At 44.2% G+C, this 16,881-nt stretch overlaps 1 protein-coding gene and 1 long non-coding RNA gene across 4 annotated transcripts in view; one reads left to right on the top strand and one right to left on the bottom strand.

Annotated features, from left to right (window-relative positions):
• The window catches only part of ESPN (espin), a 131,770-nt gene that overhangs the window by 75,437 nt on the left and 39,452 nt on the right, over positions 1-16,881 (top strand). For all 3 annotated transcript variants that reach the window (XM_061601839.1, XM_061601841.1, XM_061601840.1), the window contains exon 8: positions 15,918-16,082. In XM_061601839.1, coding sequence (XP_061457823.1) covers positions 15,918-16,082 — 165 coding nt within the window. The remainder of the gene's footprint in view (positions 1-15,917; positions 16,083-16,881) is intronic.
• LOC133372785 (uncharacterized) lies at positions 4,289-16,011 on the bottom strand. Its single transcript, XR_009759554.1, has 3 exons — positions 15,791-16,011; positions 7,440-7,659; positions 4,289-4,667 (listed from the first exon to the last, which is right to left on the bottom strand). It is a non-coding gene; the product is annotated as an uncharacterized LOC133372785 (long non-coding RNA).

Below are 16,881 nucleotides of genomic sequence, written 5' to 3'. Positions count from 1 at the left end.
TTCTATCAAGCAAGATGGCAGCGGGGGCATGGGCCCCCTAGGGAAGCCCCTGCTGCCATTTTGGTTGGTGTCACATGGCATTCACATTGAGGTGACAGGAGAGGTAGGTGTGGCATGCAGGCGAGCTCCACGGGCCCAGTGCAAGCTGGTGCCCAAGGGCCCAGTCATGCCTAGTGCTGGCCCTGAGTATGGGGTTAATCTGATAAATTGGGGGAAATTATTTATTTGCTTGTTACATTTATACCCCACCTTTCTTTCACCCTGGAACCCAACGCGTCATACATGTGGTTCCCAGGCAGTTTTTCATCCAGGCATTGAGCAGACCCAGACCTGCTTAGCTTCAGCAAGGGGGTGGCCTCATGTGCCTTCAGACCATAGCCTGGGACCAAAATTGCTTCACTCAGGGTCATGGGTTATTTGTTTCAGAGTTTTTGGGTGGGTGGATCAATCATAGGGATGGGATACGTTGGCCGGTGTTCGTTTGAAAGCATTCCATTGACCTAACAGACTGGTATCACTCTGAGGTCATTCTTTGTCTGCTAGCCACATCTTTTACTAATCCAGTTTTTTCCTCTGCAGAAAATATTGATGTTAATGTTGATTATTTTAAAGGAAATATCTATAGTTTTTAAGGAAATATCTATAATTTTAAAACAAATATAATGTTGAAAGGAAATGTCAATAAATGTCTTACCCCTTTTATTGTTCTTAATATCAATATTTTAGAGGCAGTTTTTTTTTAAAAAAAATTGAAAATAGCTGCAGAAAATGACTACACAGAAATCTGATCTACAACTATAGAGAATAAGTGAATAAGCATTGTTTGTTTTTGCTTGTCAATATGCTGCTGTTTGGTTTTTTATTTATCATTAGGCTGATATTTATTTATTTATTTATTTATTTATTTATTTATTTATTTATTTATTTATTTATTAAATTTATATCCTGCCCTTCCTCCCAGAAGGAGCCCGGGGTGGCAAACAAAACACTAAAAACACTCTGAAGCATCTTAAAAAGAATCTTTAAAAAATATTAAAACAAAACATCTTTAAAAAATTCTTTTAAAAAAAGCTTTAAAAACATCTTAAAAAGCAATTACAACACAAATGCAGACTGCAGGTTAAGGTCTCTACTTAAAAGGCTTGTTGAAAGAGGAAGGTTTTCAGTAGATGCCAAAAAGATAACAGAGATGGCACCTGTCTAATATTTGAGAGGGAATTCCAAAAGGTTGGTGCCACAAGGCCAGAATTCTAAATTGTGTGGAATGGACCTCCTGATGTGATGATACCGGCAGGAGGCCCTCACCTGCAGAGCGCAGTGATCAACTGGGTATATAAAGGGTAAGTCGGTCTTTCAGGTATCCTGGTCCCAAGCTGTATAGGGCTTTGTACACCAAAACTAGAACCTTGAACTTGGCCCAGTAACAAATGGGCAGCCAGTGCAATTCTTTCAGTAGCAGGGTGACATGTTGGTGATACCCTGCCCTAGTGAGCAGTCGCGCCACTGCATTTTGCACCAGCTGCAGCTTCCAGACCAACCTCAAGGGCAGCCCCACATAGAGCGCATTACAGTAATCCAGCCTGAAGGTTACCAGTAGTGTTGTTTTTAATTTTTTACTTCTTTGTTATTTTTATGTCAGCCACTCTGAGCTCAACCTTGCTGAGAAAGCAGCACACAAAAATTAAATCAAAAGTGCAAAATGGGAATTAAAGATATGTAATACACACGCACCCTTTAAAATAGTGCTCTTGTTAGTGATATTTGTAAGCTGCTCTTTCAAAGGTATAAGCCCTTTAAAGAAATACATATTTTCCAAGGTGGTGAACAGAAGGACTTACTCCAAGGCGTAGTGAGGGTAGCAAGCCAGGCAGAGTGGCAGCTGCAGCTTATCACTAGTTCTTCACCTGCAGCTTTACACAGTGAAGCACATTCAACTGCTAGTGTGTGTGTGTACAAAATCAGTCTTGCAATCTTGGATGGCAACATCCAGCAGTTTTTTTGTGCCATAGGTTCTGAGCACAACATTTTAAGGGTCTGGTTGAGGTGTGCCTGAGCACAGAAATGATTCATTAGAGATGGCTGTTAGCAACGATTGCCAAACAACAACAACAACATAACCCTCCATATTTAGAGGCAGTGCTTACTTATGGCTGTTCTTATATTATGAATCCAAAAAAGCGAGGGAGGGGAACCGAATGCAGGAATAGACCAGGGAGAGAAATGCTGACGCATTTTGTAATCAAGAAATTCTTTCCTTGGGGGCAATCCTCCTTACTCGTGTCCTGCAAAAATAAGCCCTGTCACTTGTAGGGATGCAGGAGAAATTCAGTTAAGTTTGCATTTAAAGGCGAACCTGCTTAATTTGCACTTTCTGAAACAGTATGGGAGCTGAAACTCAGCCGTCCTTCACAATTTGCTCTTCTGTGGATTTTGCAGTGCAATTATCCAGCCAAATAACACATACCAAAATGCATCTGCTGAGGTAAAGTGTCCATAAAAATGTGTATGTGTATATGTGTGTGTGTGTGTGTGTGTAAATAACATAGAAATATGAATTACTTTAGGGAACACTGTTTTGCAAAAATGTGTACTATAGGCAAAATATCATGCCAAAATCTATATACAGTATTAGGAGAAACTTGTACCCAAATGCTGATGAATTTTCATTAGGACTTGAAAAACAAATCACAAACTGAATTTAAGATTGAAGAAAAGACAAATTGACAGATTTGCCTATCCCTAGCCAGTTGTATTTGGCAAAGGAGGCAGCTGCAGCAATATATTTTTGCAAGGTGCTGGTGAATATTGCCCCCAAAGAAGGCATTTCTTCTTTCCCAAACATGCTGGGGCAACAATAAAACATTCTGGACACTTTAAGAACTCTTTCACATCATGCCGTGCTTGTGATCATCCACAGTACAGCTTCAGTTGCACACAGAATGTTGGACTCAAGTATTTTTATTGATGGGTTGATTGATTGATGTATATCCAGCCCTTCCTAAGTAAATGAACTTGGCCTTTGACCTGATCCAGCAAGGGAACTGGGGATCTCAGGGGGTGGCTGGCCAAGCCAACTGCTAGCTCTGGCCACATGTCTGCTTTTCTGGCTCCTTCTCTCCCCTAGACATTTGCGGTGCCGGGTACCAAATGCAGTGCTGGGATGTGGTCCCACCCAAATATCTCTGGAGGTAAAAGAGTGGGAGAGGGAACTTGCACCTTTCGCTGGTTGCTGCCAGCTTCCAAAAAGCTCTGCAGAGTTTTCTGTGACCCTTCTGCAACGTCTGCACCTTTGTGCATGGCCAGTTGAAACTTCTGACAGGGTGTGCCCTCTGATCCTGCTCAGCCTTGCTGTCCGATGCCAGAGATGTGAAAGCACAGAGAGAACACTCTTTGCACTTCCTCAGAGATAATGTTCTTTGCACTTCCTTTGTTGTTGTCTTGATGTCTGACCATCAGCCAGGGCAGGCTCCGAGAATGTGGACAAATTCTGGGACTGCACCTCCTCCCCCTCACGGTTGCAGTTCTACTTTTTCCTCTCTTTAGGCTGCCTAGGTGTTGATGCAAAGCACATTTGCATGTTGGCTGCCCTGGGTGCTACAGAGGCCGAGTGAAGGTGTGAACTTGTACGCTTTCTCCTCCCTGCATAATTTCTCATTAGGAGATTGCACAGCCGGATGATGTTACCATCCAGGATGCAATGGCCGGTGTCCAGTTCCCCTGGCGCCCTTCTTTGAAGCATCTCAGGGTGCTCCTGGAACGTCTGCATTTGCACAATCTGCTACCAACCAACTCACACGTAGAAGGTGCAGCTCCAAAGCATGCTGCCCCAGATAGTGTATTCCATCCTCATTGCATCTTATTAGTGTATTAAAACATGGTCACTACTTGTCAGGAGAGACATTTCTCCCTGATCTTCATCACGTCACGTTTTTTGTGGCTGAGAGGTGGGGAATGTGCATAGGCATCAAAAACCCCACATGCCACCCTGCTGGAAGGAAGGGCGGGATATAAATCAAATAATAAATAAATAATAATAAATAAATAAACCATCATCATCATCATCATCAAGTTTATTGTAGTGCCATAGGCCAACACAAGATACAATACCAAACATTTAATATATATTAATAATTTAAAACAGTATTAAAAGTATATGTATGTATAAATCATATAAAATTTAAAAACGTTGAATTGTGCCAAATCTAGTAAGCTCTCACATGGTAACAATCCAATAAGAATTAAATATAGGCTGCTATCTTGTTTGTAATTCTGAAACAAATTTAGCTCTTAATTTTTGAACCGCTAGTGCAAAGAGAGATAAGTCATGAGTAATCTCTGGATTTAAGTCAGAGAGTAAGAGGAATATTTTGTCTACTTCCGTGCTCGTCCCGCCAATGTCAAACCACTTCCATAGCAGTTTTGCTCTAGGGATCTGGTATATTGGGCAATTTAAAATTATGTGTGGAAGGTCCTCTGCCCCATTATAGCCGCAAATACATTTTCTTTGATCCTTAGGAATGTTTAATATTCTTCCCTCCCTTTCTGAGTTGGGGAGAGTAAAAAAACAGATTGCCGTAAATGCATGCCTAAGGTGCACAGGTAGTGTCTGAAGAAGATAAGAGGAGCATGTGTGGTCTTGCTTGAAACGCCAATACCAGGGGGCAGTTCTGCAATTGAGAAGGGACAAACGATCTAAGTATTCGGAGTGTTGAAACATCTTTGCTCTAAGGCTTTTCTGTGAATCTATTAAATTAAATTCTTGTATCATTATATGGTATCTGTGTAATATGGCTTCAATTTTAACACCCCAAATAATTTGTGAATATGGGTGATTTAGGCATAAATTTAATAATTCCCTACGTTTCTGTAACATAGAAGATCTTATAAATTTTAACAGCGTTAAATGAATACGAGCACCTAGTGATGGTAAACCTGTCTCCGCACGAAGCATTGCCGCAGGAGTTCCTTGGGGCTGCGACAAAAGGCGCCTCAAGAAATTAGTTTGAATTGTCTCAAGGGCCAAAACTGCTTTATCATCCCATCCCTATATCGGTGCACCATACAGAATCTGGGAAACTACTTTGGCCTCAAAGATTTTAAGAGCCGGAAGAATTAAATATCCACCGCTGGTGCGGAAAAATTTTAAAATTGCACCCAACATCAATGCCTATTTACAGTTCAGTAATTGCTCAGCTGGTACACCACAGTGGGGAGGAGAGTCTGTGAGTTCAAATCCCCACTCGTGTTTCCTGGGTGTCAAGGGCCAGCTAAAGATCACCCCCACAGTGGGTGGGGTGCCACCTGTGCAGCCGTGGGCAAGCTGCATAGTCCCAAGGAGCCCAGTTGCCCCCCAGCTGGCAATTGCAGCCAAGGAAGGGGCTGGCTTGTACAGCTGTGGCAAGCTGAGCAGCCCTAGCCCGCTGGAGAGGACTAGCCTCAGGGGGAGGCAATGGGAAACCCCCTCTGAATGCCGCTTACCATGAACACCCTATTCGTAGGGTAGCCATAAGTCGGGATCGATTTAAAGGCGGTCCATTTCCATTTTTTTCAATTGTTCAGTTACTGAACAATAGTTTGTTGTTGACACTGAAAGCTCCAAACAACTTGGGACCAGGACACCTAGCCAACCATCTCCCCTAGTACAGGCCCAGACAACTTGGTGACAGCACAGAACTGGGCCTTCTTTGTGATCATATACCCACCCTCTGGAATGCCCTTCCAGAATCACGGGTACTTTGTGAGGCAGAGACAGTCATGATGACCCTTAAACACCTCCTTAAAACATACATGTTTACTCAACATTTTTCTAAACTCATGTTTTTTAATTCTCTGTTCTGTACAGTACTCGGATTTGTTTGTGAGATACAGTTGCATTGAGTTTTTAATCTTTTTCAGTCTTATTTTTGTTAAATGCTGTTGTGTTTTTATGTATACCGCTGTTTATTAAGCAGTATAATTTTTTATAAATAAATAAAGCATCCGCAACCAACGTTTACACTCTTACACACTTTTGTTAGTTTAATCTTCGAGCTGTAATTTAAAGCAAAAGCTGGCCCCTTCCTGCAGTGGCTGCCTGGCTTTAGAATGCCCACCCTCAGGAGTAGGCATGGGAGAAAAATTTGATTCAATCTGCATTTAAAGCTGAATCTATCAAATGTGCACTTTCCCAAACAATATAACTGAAACACAGCCATCCAACGGAATTCGTACTTATCTGAATTTAGCAATGTAAATTCATTGTAAACCAATGTTTACAAAAATGAGTATTTTAGGAGAAATTATGCATAATAATGAATATATTGGTGAAAATAACATACAAAAATGCATTATGTTAGTGAACCTTGCTTGCAGAAATGTGAACATTAGCCAAAACTGCATATGAAAATGTGCGTATTAGAAGAAATTTACACTAAAGTGCTAAGAGGTTTTTTTTAAATAAAAAAGATTGCAAATTGCTGCAGAAATGTGAAGCACTGAATCTAAGATCAGAAAAATGAGGAAGTGAGAGAGCTGAAATGGACAGCTCCTTCCTAAGGAGACACGTCTTGCTCCAGTTTATGACCTTTCTTTAGATGGAATTCTGGGTGGAATGGATTTGTCTGATCCTCAGGTTTTTCTTCCTGTCTTTTATTAAGTTGTTTTGTTTAATATTGCATTTATTATTATAATTATTTATTGAATTTATATCCAGCCCTTCCTCCCGATTCACATTGCGTGAATCGTTTTCACACTTTTGTGCACTGCCCAGGAAATAGGGTTGAGGGAGAAAATTTGATTAAGTCCACATGTGAAGCTGAATCAAATTCTCACTGTCCAAAACAACATGAGAACCTAAACACAGTCATCCTTCGAAATTTGCACGTATCCAAATTTTGCAATGTGGCTCTCCAACCAATGTTTACAAAAGTGCATATATAAGGGGAAAGTGTACATAAAAATGAATATATTTGTGAAAATAATATACAAAAATGCATTATATTAGGAGGAATTGCTTGCAAAAATGTGTACATTAGTCAGAACTGCATGCAAAAGTGTGTTTAGTAGGAGAAATTCACAGAAAAATGCTGAAGAATTTTCATAAGGATTTTTTTTCAATGCACATTGCTGTAGAAATTTAAGATTGGAAAAATGAAAAATTTAGAGAACTGAAATGGACAGATCCTTCCCACCCTTACCTGGAATCTTCTGGTGAAGTGGTTATGCAATACTTTAAATAAATATTACAATGGTACCTGTGCAACTCACCAATTGCACTCAGGCAAACTTAGCATAGGCTAGGAGCATTTCACTGGCAGGTGCCAGTTTCCCACTGATCCTGAATGAACTGGCAACTTGGGGTGTGTTGCAGGCTGGGGTGGGGGGAGGAACTTGTGGTTTTTCAGCACGGCAGCCTGTTGCCGGCTTCATCTCTGGACCTGCTGGGCTTGATCTTTACTTACGGCTCTGTGAAGAGAGAAGCCAGAGATCCCGCTGAGCCGCGATTGGTCGCCGTGCCCAAGTGATGTCACTGTTGGTTGAGCTGATAGGTGTAGCTCATTCATTAGAGGGCCTCTGTAACCAGAGAGGCCAGCTTCAGTGTCACAGGTGTGCAGAGGGCAGGTGTTAGGTGACGCCGATGCTTCAGGCAGCTGGGTAGGTTTAGTGGGACCTAGTGCTGCTCTGCACAGGTAAGAGACAATTAAAAAGACAAATATATTATTATTGAGTTAGCTGGAGATTGCTGAGGGATGGGCAGTGGGGGAAGTATTTTATTTTGGTGTACTGTGGGACAGCCCATCAGCTCCCTGCTGTTTCCTGCAGTCTCTTGATCCCCGGCGCGCAATGCAGACCTGCTGTGGCCATCAGTAATTTCCCTGTTGCTGTATAGGACAGGAGGTGGTTGGCCAGAGAGGGACAAGGGCAGGGGCAAAGCACCTGTTTTGCATGCAGGAGTCCCCAGCTCCCCACGGAGAGCCGCTCCCAGCCAGTGTTGACTGCGCTGAATCGGATGGGCCAACTGGACTGACTCTGGATAAGGCAGCTCCCTCTCTTCCTCTTTAGCTGGCCTGCATTTGTTCTCCATCTAGAACTTTAGGGAATAAGAGTTAGAGCAAGGAGCATATGTGGGAGGAAATGAGTTCAAAGCTAGAGTACTTCAGATCCAAGACTATGGGCTGGCAAGTTCCCAGTTCAAATCTCACTCGGGCGAGCTGTGATCTCCTCCATAATCCTGCTGGGAAAGCTGAGGCTGAACAGTAATACTAGCCTACACTGCAGGGCTGTTGTAAGGATTGCTGCAACAATAATTTGTGTGAATGTTTGAAGAGCCAATATGGTATAGTGGTTAGAGTGTCGGACTAGGACCTGGGGAGACCAGGGTTCAAATCCCCACGCAGCCATGAAGCTCACTGGTGACCTTGAGCCAGTCACTGCCTCTCAGCGTAACCGACCTCACAGGGTTTATTTTATTTATTTATTTACTATCATTATTTTTACCCCGCCCTTTTTCCAAAACTGGAACTCACGGTGGCTTCCAGATAAAAGCACGCATATAATTAAAAACATTGTGCAGATTAAATGAGGAGAGAGAAAACCATGTTTGTATGCCACCTTGAGCTCCTTGGAGAAAAGATGGGATGTAAATGCTATTATTATTATTATTATTATCATCATCATCATCATCATCAATAATAACCATAACAACAACAACAACAAGGGCTGCATAAATATGAAGTATCAATCCTCTTTATTATTAGTAAAGTAGCTATATCTGACGGGCATGCTGACTGCTGAAATGGAAGAAGGGGGAGAGGTAGAGGGTCCCCTACCAATCACGAAAGGGGAGAAGCTCTTAAGAAAATTAGGAAAATGTTTCCTTTTTTTTAAGTGCCCCAACCCAGTAGGGACAGAGTGTTGTGTGCCCACATTCTGCCAGTGAAGGTTGGCAATACAGAGAGCAGCATGAAAGTGTCAGCCCTCAACCAGGGTGGGGTAGTGGATACAGCTGAGGAGATCTGGGTTCAAGTGCCCCACTTGGCCATGAAGCTAAAGGAGCAACTCGTGCCCTGATCAAAAGGAGACCAATTTTGCAACTTCCCCATTTGTTGCAGCTCTGAGGGGCACTTCTGCTTTCTTGTCCAGCTTCTTCCAGTGGCTGAGACAGAGAGCGTTTTCTCTCTCTCCAATAACAAATATAGCCAAGCCAGGAATATCACTTTCTGTGCTTGTAAATATAAATAGGCCGCCTGGTAGACTGAAGCTGCCAATGTCTCATGCCAGATTCTGGTACAAATATGAAAAAGGTATATGGCATTTGAACATTCTGGTAGAAATAAGAACTTTGTGCAGTTTAAAGGATTGTGGGGATAATTGGCATCTGAGCGCAACCTCCACCACTACAAGAGACCTCTGGGAAACTGGTTGTGCATCCAAATACACACTTCCCTCCCCCCGTCTGGCTGCCCATGCATAATGTGCATCTAAATACTGGAAGGCTGTAGGTCAGCGGTTGAACATCTGCTTTGCATGCAAATGGTCCCAGGTTCAACCCTTGGCATCTCCGGGTCAGGCGCAGTCAGAGTAGAATAATGCAGCAACATGGATGGCTGAGGTACAAAGGACCATTTCAGAAGCTAGTTCACTTTCCTTTGGGGTAAATGTCCTGTGTCAGTGGTCGTTTCCCTCTCCTGAAACTTTCTGGATAAAATGAGTGCCCTGAAAAGGGGAGCCTTCCTTTCAGAACCTGTGAATGTTTAGGGCCGTTCCCCTTTTTTTTATTGCTTGGTTAAGAGCATTTTGGCACAAACTTGCTTCTATAGGAACATAGTAAAACCTATGGGCAGAACTTTGCCACTCAAGTTCTTGAAAGTATAGTTTACATTTTGCGATGTGACATTTTTCCTAGAAGCTTGAAATTGGTGTGTTTTAGAATTGTTTTCTCCAGTGTTCTCAGGAAGGTGTCAAATACAAAAGCTATAATTTATCAAGTATGACACAGAATTGTGTTGTATCACCTATGAAATTGTATACACTAATAGCTAACCACTCACTGGGTGCTAATCCTTAAGTGGTCAAAATGGAACCATCAGTGAACAAGGGGGGTATTAGCTTGTTCAGGGTATTTTTATTATTTTTATTATTATAATAATAATTATTATTATTTGCTTGATACCTGAAGGTCTCCAGGTCTCACTACAATGTTTAAAAAATGGAAAGCAAAATGCAGAAATACAAAAAAACTTTAGGGGAAGAAAGCTCAGAAGGGGTGAGGAGGTTAGAGAGCAAAAACAGTCCCAGGAGGGGAAAGCATGAGCACAGGCGCCAAATGCGGAGGGTTTGCTGGGATCCAAGAGCCGATGGAGGAGCCCTGTGTCTCCTCTCTCCCTCTGCTTTGCAGCCTGATGGATGGCTGCTCGTAGGTGACCTTTGAGAGAGAGAGCCTTCGCAGAATGCCCTCTCTTAGGAGGCCCATTTGGACCTCGCACTGTCCATTTTCTGGTGGGCAGCAAAGACTGGCTGCAGCTCTTTTGTGCTTAATTCTGGGTGGCGTTGTGACTCGTTGGCTCCTCAGCTGCTGGTGATGTTGTGATTATCTTGGGGTCTGTTTGTATTTTGGTCTGAAATGGAAATGGACTGCCTTCGAGTCGATCCCGACTTATGGCAACTCTATGAATAGGGTTTTCATGGTAAGTGGTATTCAGAGGTGGTTTACCATTGCCTCCCTCTGAGGCTAGTCCTCCCCAGCTGGCTAGGGCCTGCTCAGCTTGCCACCGCTGCACAAGCCAGCCCCTTCCTTGTCCGCAACTGCCAGCTGGGGGGCAACTGGGCTCCTTGGGACTCCGCCGCTTGCCCATGGCTGCACAGGTGGCAGGGCACGTAACCCCTGAGCCACTCCCTGTGGGGGTGATCTTTAGCTGGCCCTTGACACCCAGGACACACGAGCGGGGATTTGAACTCACAGATTCTGGACTCCCAGCCAGGCTCTCCTCCCCACTGTGCTATACACAGTTGTATTTTGGTCTGTTTGAGTTTTATTGCCTTATTTTTTCTTTTATATTGTTAGCCTTTCCGCAAGGGCTTCTCCACCCAGCAGCAGGCTGGAAGTGTTTTAATGAAGAAAAATATAGTATAAAAACCTGCAGAGATTCTTGGTGGATCAGAGCAAAAGCTCACCTACTATAGCATCCCTGCTTCCTACAGTGACCAACTACCGTGAAGGGAATGACCCTTTAGCAACTAGCATTCAGTGGTAGACTGCCTTTGAATGTGGAGGGTCAGTATAAATATCACGACTGATTGCTGTTGATATAGCCAGCTCCTCAGGAGAGGGTTTGAGAGAGAGAGAGATGGCATCATGTAGATTTTGGGGGATGGAGTTCCAGGCATAACATTCACCAGGGAATCACATATATGCTTTTTTCCATGGCAGAAAAAAGGTGGGATATAAATGTGAGAAAGTAAGGGAGGATTAAGAGAAGATGGAGAGGAGCCATTTATGGCAATAGGAAGTCTGGGGGGTAACCAAGAGTGGTGGATTCTATCAGGGCCGGCCCCACTATTAGGAAAAGTGGGGCAGCTGCTTCACAGCAGATGTTGAGGGGTGTGAGCTCCTCCCCTGCTGGCCATACTTCCTGGGCCTTCCCAACGTGAATAGATCAGGCTACATAAGTAATTCCTCATTGCTAAAATGCAGGAAAATGGGGGGGGGGAGGAGAGAGATAAAGCATGCAAAAAAACCCACAGGATATTCTGTGCCTTTGAGCAAATATTCAGCTCTGATCCTGCCTCGTATCTTTGCTCATGTGAGAAGAGGAGGCAAGGGCATAGTAGTGTAGAGAGATTATATTTTATCTGCCTACTGAAAGAAAGCAGGCCTTTCAAGCCCGTCCTCTGCCCACTCAGGGGCACTGCACGCCATGACTCCGTGTGTGTAAATGTATTGCCAAATGGTTGCTCCACCGCAGGCAGCCAAAAGTCTTGGGCCACTCCTGGATTCAGTTTATTATCTTTGGGTTGTTTTCAACCAGTATTAGTCCTACTCAGAGTAGTTCCATTAAAGTTAATGGGCATGATTAATTTATTTCTGTGAGATAATTGTTGGTAATAACTTATGTTGTGAGACTTTGTATTTTATTATGTATTTCTAATAATAATAATAATAATATTTTATGACATAGAGATTATGTTGACATATATTGTTTGTTGGGTTCTGTGTTGGAAACCACCCTGGGGTCTCTTGATGAAGGGCGGGATATAAATGTAATTAATTATTATTCGTTAGGTCCATTAATTTCGATGGGCCTACTTGGAATAGGAGTTAACATCCCACCTTTCTTCCGTGACAGAATTCACAGCGTATTAACTTGGGTTCCACAGGTGGTCTCCAATGCAGGCACTGCGAGACTCAGACCTGCTGAGCAAGGCGGCTGCATTAGGTACCAGCAGACTTGGAAGAGGTCCAGGGCACAGAAAGCGGAGACAGGAGAGGAAGAGGAGGTGGGGCACAAGGCCACGGACAACTTCAAAGTTTGAATGCCGGAGAGGACAGAGAGCCAGCTTCAAGATTTGAGGGGAGAAATAAGGGTGTCCCTAGTTGACTTGAGCAATACTCCTGCAGATGGCTCTCTGGACCTCTCAACCCCTTCCCTCCCACTCATCTCCCCAGCTCTTCACTCTGTCAGCAATGGAGAAACAAGGTTGCCTTTTTCACGGGAAGGGTCATTTGCTCTGGCATATATTTACTGTCCTTACGCTAATGGGAGCCCTCAAGCCGAAGAGCACAAGCAAGCTTTGTTGCGTCTTCGGACCCTTGTTAAATATTAACAGACCACAGCTAGTGAGAGAGTGATTACTGCCCCTTTAAGAAAAGGGCTTAGAGAGCTGTTTCCGTGAAGCATCCTCAGGGTTTGGGGTGTTCAGAAAGGTTTAGAACAGGAGAGGCAGTGCTGTGCTGTGGGCAGGGGATTGGCCACCTTGAAATGGAGAGAAATGGGCGCTGACCCCCCTCCATTCAGTCTTGAGCAGGGTGGCCAGGTGCAAAAGCAGGGAGGGTTCCTGCACCTTGAATAGAATCATAGAATCGAATCATAGAATCGTAGAGTTGGAAGGGGCCTATAAGGCCATCCAGTCCAACCCCCTGCTCAATGCAGGAATCTAACTCAAAGCATCCCCGACGAGTGGCTGTCCAGCTGCCTCTTGGATTCCTCCAGTGTCGGAGAGCCCACTACCTCTCTAGGTAATTGGTTCCATTGTCGTATGGCTCTAACAGGAAGTTTTTTCTGATGTTCAGTCGAAATCTGGCTTCCTGCAACTTGAATAGTTGTGTAGAAGAGGGGAAAATCAGCCACTTGCATGGCAGCCATGCATCAACCCCCTCTTTCAGTTTGTCAAGTAAACTGCAAGCTGCATCTGCTGAAATTCTCTCTTCTGCACAACTGTCAGCAGTGCAGGAGCAGGCTAAGCTCTGTCACAGGGTGGTGGCCAAGATAAGGGGGGGAGGGGCAGGGGGGGAGAGACCTTGCCTGCTGCCCTAACCCTGTGATAAAAGAAGCAGAATTGAGATAGACAGATGTTTAGACTGTCAGAGTGCAGCAGCAGGGGAGAGAGAGAGAGAAGGGTTGTGTTTGCTCTGTGTCGTGTTGAGGGAGCAAATTCCAAAGTTAATGGAGAAGTTGTAGCTCTGCTCCATGATAGTGAAGAGAGAGTGGAACTTGGCCTGGAGTCCAGAAGAGGAGGAGGAGGGCTGCTTGTTCTCTTTGCAGCCTTGCCACAGAATACAGAACTGGTAGAAAAAAGAGAGCCGTGCAAGTAACCTCCATGTGCAGGGGCAGCCTACCTCTAAATAGCAGTTGTGGGGAAGGGCAAAGGAGAGGAGAGGGCTGTTGTGTTTGTGCTATGCTGCCTGGGGCATCTGGCTGGCCCCTTTGGAAAAAAGCATGCTGGTCTAATGAGACCTTCAGGGCAGCTCTTCTGGTCATTTAAAGCAGGGATGGGAAACATCTGCAGCCTTCCAGATGTGGTTGGACTTCCAGCTTCCATCAGCCCTAGCTGCCTCCCCATCCCGCTATAAAGGGTTAGGAAAATTGATGGCTGACAGCAGCAGGGCATACATTTGCAAAAAATAGATGAATATTGGCAACCAGTCTGGATGAGAGCTAAGAATGCAGCCTTTCAATTGCAATCCATTGGGCACTTTTGCATGAAGATCCCCCTTGCTGTGTTCTATAACTAAGAAGGTGAGAAGAGCATGGCAGCTCGTAAAAACTTACCTTTTCGCCCAGGCTTTTTAAATTTTGTAAATTTTTAAATATTTTAATTTAACATTTTAAACTTAATATGATCTTAATTTAAATCTCAATGGCAATTTTATTAATGTTTTATAATTGTACTATATATTTTTTTTTTTCCACACTTGCTCATATTTTAATTGTGATTTTATTTGTTGTACACCGCCCTGAGAGCTTTCTGCTATAGGGCGGTCTAGAAATGTAATTAAATAAATAAATAAATAAATCTGTCTGTCTGTCTGTTTGATTGATTGATTGATTGACTTATATCCCACCCTTTCTCCCAGTAGGATCCCAGGGTGGCCTAGCCTTCCGTCCTCGTAGTGGCCAACTTCTGGGAAGCCTGCCTGTTTCAATGGCTACATTTTGTGCTGCTTTTTGCTTTGGGATATATTTACTTTCCGTTTTCAGGGATCTTATTGTGAATTGTGTTTTGTATGTTATTGTTTGTCTAAACGGCCCACAGAACGTGGTGAGATATAAATGTCATTAAATTAAATTAAACTTGCATCTTCAGGAGACATGTCTGAACATCAGAGATAATCAACCATTTGTGGGTTACTAATTGTCAGCTCAGAATCAGATTGATATAAGAATTCCCTCTGCAGCTTAATATAGTTGATTGTATTTATTGCATTTTAGGTCCTCTGTTAATTTATTGTGTTGCTGTTACGTATGAAATGGAATTGTGTGGGAAAGAGAAATCCAGCAAGTGAGATGTTTCCTATCTGTGCGTCTCTGCTCTGGGAGAAAGTTTAGCTGCTGTATTTCTGCTTGGTATACAGCTGCTAGCAGCACAGAGGCCACACCAGAAAGAAAGTAAAATCATAGAATCATAGAATAGTAGAGTTGGGCCTACAAGGCCATCGAGTCCAACCCCCTGCTCAAGGCAGGAATCCAAATCAAAGCATTCCCGACAGATGGCTGTCCAGCTGCCTCTTGAAGGCCTCCAGTGTCGGACAGCCCACTACCTCTCTAGGTAATTAGGACAGTAACAAATCTCAGATCAAGAGGTGGAGGTATAGAGGTGGAGTTGATGGGAGTTGTATAGTCTAAAGCATTTGGAGGGCACCAGGTTAGAGAATGATGCTTTAGAGTAGTTGTTGTTACAGTAGGGCCCCACTTATACAGCGGGTTAGGGACCAGGCCCCCACCGTAAAGTGGAACCCATTGACTATAATGGGTTGCGTCGCGCCAAAATGAAGCAAAATGCCGCAAAAGTGCAAAATCGGCTTTAAAACGGGGAATTTATGCCCCAGGCGGTTTTTGCTTCCAGAAGGAAAACAGTAAGTTGGAAGCGGCTGAAATTTGGAGGCAATTTGTGGCAATGCGCTAGAAATGCTAGCTGGTAGGTCTACTTATGTCTAAATTGCACAATGAAAAGTGCTCAGGAGGTAAAGTTTTGTTCCACAAGTCTGGATGAAGTCCAGCTCTCGTGGTTTCCCACAAAGGATCTTGGGAACAGAAAGCATCGCCTAATTTAGAGTTCAGTATGCTTATCTCTAAAATTGGTCTAATAGCCTTACCAAACCTATTCAGGCCAGACTCCATGCTCTGAGTGGTGCAGGTGCCTCTGCACAGCTTGGAGATCCGTGGGGTCTGTTCTCTTGCTGTTTGCTGTAATACAACAGGTCCAACATCTTGCCTTTCCAGCTCACCTCACTCGAAAGCAGCTCAGAACTGCGGCGTGTCGACTCTAGCAGGAGATCAAGAAATTTCAACAAGCAGCCCAGCACCGGGGATTATTACAAACACCTAGGCAGCGGTAGCGGCAGAGAGGAAACTGGGAACAACCGCAAGATGGCGCACAGTGAGGAGGTGAGTGACTAGGGAGCAGTGTCTCCTTCTGGCTGCCTGCTGCTCCTCCCCAGCCAATCTGAAGAGTGGCCAATGGCTGGTTGTAGCATGGCCACCTCCTGGTCCCTGTGAAGGCCCTTCCCAGAGCAAACACCTTCCAGCAAGAGTCTGAGAACGTGGGTTACCCCAGGCTGAACGCAGACATGACATTCTTAACAGTGATCACAGCAGGTACAAACCGTGACTCAGATGCTGAATCCACTGTCTGGCACCTCCCGTTTCTTCAGTCCAGTCATTCACCCAGTAAAACAAAACAAAAGACGTGGATGCATTTAAATGCATGCACAATTACTTTGCGTCCCTCCCCGCTCCTGCAGATTCAGAAATATTTTTTAATATGGTTGCAAAACTGCTCCAGGGATTGCTTGGAGAGGAAGGCATTGTTTTGCAAGCTAACCAATAAGTTCTGGGTCCTGTCCCCCAACAGACTGGAAACATACAGAATCATCCCTCCCCTTTTATGGAGTGGCAGCTGGTGAAGTGAGCCAGAAAACAAGAAGTGTCTGTGCAGAGCAGACCCATGCACCAGCTGCAGTCCTGCAGAATTCCACAGCAGCTGCCCCTGGCTTCAGCTGCCCCCCTTGTGATCGTGGTGGCCGTTTACTGCTTTCCACCTCACTGTCCACCTCTGGAGGAATATGCCTCTTTTTGCCAGGAAGCAACCACATGTTCGTGCCACTGCCAGTGCTCTTAAAAGGAGAAGGGCTGTGGTTCCGTGGTAGCCCATCCTCTTTGCATGCGGAAGGTCCCAGGTCCAACC

The sequence above is a fragment of the Rhineura floridana genome, chromosome 18 (assembly GCF_030035675.1).
Source record: "Rhineura floridana isolate rRhiFlo1 chromosome 18, rRhiFlo1.hap2, whole genome shotgun sequence".
Classification (NCBI taxonomy): domain Eukaryota; kingdom Metazoa; phylum Chordata; class Lepidosauria; order Squamata; family Rhineuridae; genus Rhineura; species Rhineura floridana.
This window is presented reverse-complemented; position numbering and strand designations above follow the sequence as displayed.